Below are 7,141 nucleotides of genomic sequence, written 5' to 3'. Positions count from 1 at the left end.
GAGAGAGAGAGAGAGAGAGAGAGAGAGAGAGAGAGAGAGAGAGAGAGGTGAAAATGTGCATTTCTTCACACTCTGCCTGTCCTTCCTACTCCTGCTCATCAGAATGCTGCTTCTATCATGGAAGTACCTGCAGAGTGTTGTCTTGAAAAGGTTCTGGAGCTTTCTTTGCATACTTCCTTACACTGTGTGAGCTATTAGGCTCTCTAAAAGGAAAAGCTGTCCTTAAGCTATTTACAGTCTTAAAAAGTTACAAGAAAGCTTCTGATTTGAGTATATTTGAAATGGAATTTTTTTTTTCTCTTAAGTTACTCCCCTCTCTCTCTGTATTTTGTAGGCTTTTCCTATAAAGGAATGGCTAATGTTCTAGAACCGTTGTGAAACCTGTCTGGACTTTATCATTGTTCATTGTTCAGTTTGTTCTGCCAGAATGGATCCTCACAGAATCACTGAAGCCATGGGCTGCCCTGCTCCTGGAAGGAGAACAGGCTTCCCAGCCACCCATTGCAACAGCATCACTGCTTCTAGAAAGTCTCTCTTCAGTGCTCATGCTGTTATTAAAGTAGAGCTTTCCTTTCATTAAACTCTAACGTAGCTGGTGGTGAGTTAACTGTGCTTACTGTCCTCATTGTTCTGCACTGCTTCTGAGAGAGGCCTTGCCCTCTGGACAGACCTTACTGTTTTCTTGTGCTGTTAGAGACATCTGTCCACCATTACCTAGGGATTAGCTACACTGGCTGTAAAACCATCTTAAATTACAAATTATTAGTGTACAGTCAAGGATGTTGTGATGATTAAATCTGGCAGTGCCAATGGTAAGCACATGCCGGCTATTTCTATACCCTAAATGTTGATATATTCTTTTTACCTTTATTTTTATTTAATTTATTTTAAAATTAAAGTCTAGTAAGTCTCCCTCCTTTGCTTTCCTCCCTCCAACCCCTTCCATACTCACCCTGAAACTTCTCGAACTGATGACCTCTTTTTTATTATTGTCACATACACAGAGATGAGCAACTTTGAGTCCATTTTTGTAGATTATGTGTATATGACTTTGGGCTGACCATTTGTATTGGGTAACCACTTATGGTGTTCTGCTCTTGGAGAGGCTGACACTCCCTCTCTCAGCAGTCACTAGTTGCCTGTAGTTCTTTGTCTGGGTAAGAGTTTCCTTGTTCTGCATTAGCTTGTCTGTTGTTTGGGCAGCTCTTTCACAACAGACTTCCCAGTCCTCTGGCTCTTACTGTTTTTCCACTCTCTTCTGAAATATCCCCTGAACCTTAGGTGCAGGAGTTGTATTGAAGACATATCCATTGGGACTGGGCTCCCCGTTGTGTTCATTTGTGTGCTAGCCTTCTCTTTTTCCCCCCTCTCTGATTTCTGGTAGCAAGCATGTTTTCCCTCCTGTTGTGTGTGTCTTAAATCCAATCTGACACAAGTGTTGGTTGCCACAAAGATTGGAGCTGTTACTGTTGCACCTTTAGGTATTTGCCATGCTGGTCAGTGTTCTGATTCGTAGGTACTACACTATATAGAATCGATTGCATCCCTTCGTTGATGACTTACATAGTACCTTCTGGCACTGTGGAACCCGGAACACAGGAAGGAGGCTTTCAGGTTCAATCCAGCTTACCTATCCAAGTCCTCTATATCCTGTGTGCTGGATGTTCAGCAACAACATCTTCCCTTTAACCTCTGTGAGACAACTGAGGGCAACAGCAATGTAATATGTTATATTGTTTTAGCAATCACTTAGATTACCATGAGCAACAACTAGAATGGAGGTTTCTCATGCCTGGTACTAGGGCATTGTGTTAGGTAAGCTATGGCTCATGTAGGGATCTTTGTCAGCCCAAAGCCCAAGTGATGTAACTTCATTTGAGGTAGATGTGGGTGGGTGGGTGTACCCATTCACATACATTTACATAGACTGCATGTAATTTAATTTTAGGTAAATTTAAAATAGTATGGTCATTAGAGGTTTTATTGAACACCCTTGTCATTGCCTGTCATGCAGCCCTCCTATATTGATCACTTTCTCCTTCCCCTCCTCCTCCCTGTTAGTCTTTTTCCCATTTCCCACATTTCCTCCTTCATATTGTCCTTGGTGACCTCCTTTCCAAATGGATGAAACATCACGTTGTGTGTGTGTGTGTTGTTTTTGTTTGTTTTCATGAGATAAGAGTTTTTCTGTGTAGCCCTGGCTGTTCTTGAACTCCATAGACTGGGCAGACCTTGAACATACAGAGATTTGCCTTCCTCTGACTGACTTACAGGCATGTGCCACCACACTCGGCTGACCACCTCTCCACCTTCATCCGTGCATTACTCCCTCCCATCCTGCATGCTTTTGCACGGGCTCTGCTGGTGCTGTTCTAGGACACAGGTGTCCTTAGCATTTCTCTTCCCACTGACCTGTGCTTTGCTTTGATACTGTAGTTTCTTCCAGTGAGATTGTTCATAATGCATTGAAATCTTACAGTTCCGATTTTTAAATACTCCTTTTGAAAAAGCACAATTATGGATATCTCTAGACAACAATTTTTCTCTGTTTCATAGCTCAGGAAGTGCTTCTGCAGAAAGACAGTTACAGACCACATACACAAGTGTTCAGCAGTCCGACATCCACGCTGTTAGGTCATGTCCATGCCCTTTTAGAAGTACTTATTTTCTGCAGCCATCAGAGGGCTGCCCTGTGATCACAGGACCATGGGCCATGGCCCGTCCTCACCCAGAGAGTGCCTCCAGTGTTCCATAGCCTCCTGGTGTCTACTTTGTTACAGAGCTCACAGATATCAGTGACCTATGTGGGTTCAAGCTTCTGCTTTTTAGAGCCTTCTATCTATTTCTTAAACATTGCTGACTTTCATTATTAAAAAAAGAAGTGGGCTAGTAAGATGGCTGGCTGGAGAAAGGAACTTCCCACCAAAGCTTCCAACCTGAAGTTGATCCCTAGAACCCATATGATAAAAGGGGAAAAAAAACAGTTGCACAAATGAAAAACTGAGTGAGAAGTGTAGTTTGGTGGCTGGATGCTTACCTAGCATCACAAAGTCCCAGACTTGATCCCCAGAAGTTGGGGAAAGAATAACAGACTGCATGTCTTCCAACGTGCTCTTTTTTAGGTCCACATCCTTTTCTGGATCTGTCTGTATTTGATACTTTTTCTTTAAACATGTTATTTAATTTTTTAAAAAAATTTATTTATTTATTTATTTATTTATTTATTTATTTATTTATATGTATGAGTACACTGTTGCTGTCTTCGGACACACCAGAATAGGGGATCCAATCTCATTACGGATGGTTGTGAGCCACCATGTGGTTGCTGGGATTTGAACTGAGGACCTCTGGAAGAGCAGTCAGTGCTCTTAACCGCTGAGCCATCTCTCCAGCCCCTAATTTTTTTTTTTAATGCCAGGCATGGTAGTGCGTGCCTTTAATCTAGCATTTGGGAGGCAGAGGCAGGCAGGTCTCTGTGAGTTCAAGGCCAGCCTGGTCTACAAAGTCAGTCTAGGATAGCCAGGGCTCTGCTATACAGAGACATTCCATCTTGAAAATAAAAATTTCTTTTTCATACAATGTATTCTTGCAATATTTTTTCCTTCCTCCCAACTTCTGTTCTTTTTCTCTCACTAAAAACAAACAAAACAAAAGCAATAAAAGCACACACAAAGGCATGGCATTCATTTGTGTTAAGCTGCTATTCCTCCTAAGCACAAATGCTGCCCTGGCATGTGGTGATTTACTCAGTGTCAGTCTAAAGTTGATTTGGGGACTCGAGAGGTGGCAGCACAGTTAAGAGCATTTGTTTCTCTTGCAGGGGACCCAGGTTGGATTCCTAGCAACTGTGATGGCTCACAACTATCCTTAACTCCAGGTCTAGGGTATCTAACAACAACTTCTGATCTCCACAGGCACCATGCACACGTGTGGTGCATGTACATCTGTGCAGGCAAAACATACATACACATAAAATCAAATCTAAACATTGAAAAGTCTGGCTCCCCTCACTCACTCCTCCCCCCACCGTGTGTGTGTGTGTGTGTGTGTGTGTGTGTGTGTGTGTGTGTGTGTAAAGAAGGCTGTCCCAACAGCTATCAGTTCCACATAGTTTCTTTGTTAGGTGTCCATTGGCAGCTCCCCTTCTCTGCACCTACATTGGCTTCCTTACATTTCTCTAACTTCTGACCACTTGCCATCCTCACAGTACCCAAAGCAACTGGCCTCATTGTTTTCTTCACTCACAGTTTAGTTGTAAAACAGTTTCCCACTTCCCTCCCCTCCTATCTGTTTCACTTCCATTTCCTTTACTATCCATGGGTCCTTCTTTATTTGGTCAATTAAATATTATAGATAATTAAGGATTACTTCTCGACCCTGTCTCCCTGTGGTATTTGCATTGTGTTGCTTCATGACTTCATTCAACAACATGGCTTTGTCTAGCTCCTGCACATTGACTCTATCTAATCTTACCTCTAAGCCAGCCCTCTGCTGAGCATTAAAGTGATTTTCTTTTAGGGATCTCAGAGACATCTCAAACACAACCTGTCTAAAATCAGAATCACAGTCTCCCTTCTTAACACTTGATCTTCCAGCGTTCTTTATGTGGAAACCCTCATTCAGTCAGCTAAAGAAGTTAGAAACCAAGGGATCACTCTATTCCTGTTGTTTGTATACCTAGGAGAGACATGAGGAGCCCAGGGACAGATGGCTTTAAAAATTATGGCGTTACTGGAGAGAATTTTTGAATTACTTTCCCCTTCTTTCATGATTTAGAGAATGTCTTTACATTGTCTTCCAAGATAGCACCTTGTACTACAATTAGATGTGGTATTTATAATAAATATATTTGTTATATGATACAAATATATTTATTATAAAATGTTGCCAAAAGAACCTGTTTTAGTTGAGTTTTATTTTCCCCCTTTTAGAGATACAATGTAGCCAGGTGAGTTATATGCTTAGTCTATTCTGGCTCTGGCCACTTTTTTCAAATAGTTTTACAAAACAAAAGCATATCTTTTTAACAATATTTTATAATAGTGTATAAATTCAGTTTTGGGGAAATTTCTCTTTCTGTTCCTTGGACATCTGCACCGTTGGAAGCATTCTAGAAGCATCTTTGAGGTTGTTCATGTGGGGACAAGTATCAAAGAGAGCAGAAAGGAAGGCTACTGGGGCATCTATTGTCTGTAATCGTCCCCACTGAAAGTGTAGCTAGAGTGTGAAATGGCCATACTATATAAAAGACTGTTTAAAACACTGCTGCATTATTTTATGTTATTTACAGCAAGAAATTTTGTTCTAATTTTAAATATTCTCTTTAAAGATCTATTCTAGTCGAGAACTTGAAGAAACGTTAAATAAGATCAGGGAAATTTTGTCAGATGACAAGCATGACTGGGACCAGCGTGCCAATGCAGTAAGTTCTCATTCATTATCTTCTTATCCCTCTCTTCTTACAGCGTTCCTATTCAAACCTTGAAGAGGACATGTACTCAGCTGTGGTACAGCTGAGAGTAGTCATAAGTTAGAATCTGATGTAACATTTCTGGATGGGAAACATGGCTGTAGTAGGCATTATCGGCTTTAGATTGTTGTTTTTTCTTCTGATTTTGCTGATCACGTCAGTGCGTGTCCCACAGCCTGTCTCCCTGGTGTGTGAGGGTGAGAGAGCTCTGGCCTGGCCTCTGGAGTCATGGAGCTTGCTTGTCAGCACCGTCGTCAGTGTGCCCTGAGTCATGAGGACTTGCCAGAGAAGAGATTGGCTGCTGCTCAGCATTTGTTCAATATTGGCATAATTCCACAGCAGTGTGTCTGTTTTTCTGACTCTTAGAGTAAATATGGGTGAATGAATTATTTAAAAAAATTTTTGGTCATCCTTGAACTAGGAATAGTTTATTTGTAGTAGATTTCTTGAAGAAAGTATTAGATGAATCTTAAAATAATGATTATGTTGACATCAGTTCTATATTGTATTTCACATTCTGTGATGTCAATTTTGTCAAATGACAGTGAGTACCTCAGTATCCCCAAGGCCAGGAAAGAGCACACTTGAAGGTGGCCTGTATTCTCAAAGTTTCCAGTCTGACTAATTATGTATCTTCCTGACAAATAGTGCTTTTATGACATTATGCATTACAGATGGTTTTTCTATCTCTGTTTAGAAGTCTATATTTGTTGGGCAGTGGTGGCACACGCCTTTAATCCCAGCACTTGGGAGGCAGAGGCAGGTGGATTTCTGAGTTTGAGGCCAGCCTGGTCTACAGAGTGAGTTCCAGGATAGCCAGGGCTACACAGAGAAACCCTGTCTCGAAAAAAACAAACAAAAAAACAAAAACAAAACAAAACAAAAAAACAACCTCAGGAAAGGGAAAGAAGGGGCGGAGGGAGGGAGGGGAGTAATAAAGAAATTAAAAAAAACAAAGAAGTCTATATTTTTGAATGTTTAACATAGTGTTCTTAACACAGAAAATAATGTTCTGAGTTTGTTTAAATATGATTTTTATTTACTTTTAAAGTTCTACATCACACATAAACCACAATTTAAAAAATAAAACAACTTTTTCATCAATGACCTATGGAGAAACATCTCAGATTAAAATAAAAGACATGAACTTGAACCTGAAGGTTTTTTGTTTTCCTTTGAAAGTAGTCATTAAGAAATAATTAGTCTGAATGTTTTTTGGAGTATGACATTTTCTCTGTGCATTCAGATGTGTGTGAAAACATAAATATAATACTCCCCACTCCTTTTATTCAAACTAAACAATGCTTAATCAATTGCTCTTTAACAAATTGTACAGTATACCTGGTTATACATGTTAAGCCTGTGTTAGTTGCTCAGATAGTTACTGAATGCTGATTGATCTGTGTGTGCATTCGTTAGTTTGATATCTGTATATGTAACTCATTAAGCTCATTCTCATTTGGCAATTATATAGATTTTTAAGGTTTTCTTTTTTCATTTTAACAATGTAGGAGAGGGATTTTTTTTGTTTGTTGATTTAGATAGGATCTATATGGTATCATTGGCTTGTCCTGCAACTTGTGTAAAGCAAGCAACCACTCCGAGAGAGAGAGAGAGAGAGAGAGAGAGAGAGAGAGAGAGAGAGAGAGAGAGAGAGAGAGAGAGGAGAGA

The 7,141-nt window shown here is 40.3% G+C and overlaps 1 protein-coding gene across 2 annotated transcripts in view; it reads left to right on the top strand.

The window, feature by feature from the left end:
• Window positions 1-7,141, top strand: part of Clasp2 (cytoplasmic linker associated protein 2) — a 178,060-nt gene that overhangs the window by 92,231 nt on the left and 78,688 nt on the right. For both annotated transcript variants that reach the window (XM_028767296.1, XM_028767297.1), the window contains one exon: window positions 5,330-5,422. In XM_028767296.1, the coding sequence (XP_028623129.1) occupies window positions 5,330-5,422 (93 nt within the window). The remainder of the gene's footprint in view (window positions 1-5,329; window positions 5,423-7,141) is intronic.

This window comes from Grammomys surdaster, unplaced genomic scaffold (genome assembly GCF_004785775.1).
Source record: "Grammomys surdaster isolate TR1022 unplaced genomic scaffold, NIH_TR_1.0 172, whole genome shotgun sequence".
Taxonomy (NCBI): domain Eukaryota; kingdom Metazoa; phylum Chordata; class Mammalia; order Rodentia; family Muridae; genus Grammomys; species Grammomys surdaster.
The sequence above is the reverse complement of the archived record's forward strand: the minus strand, read 5'-3'. Positions and strand labels throughout refer to the sequence as shown.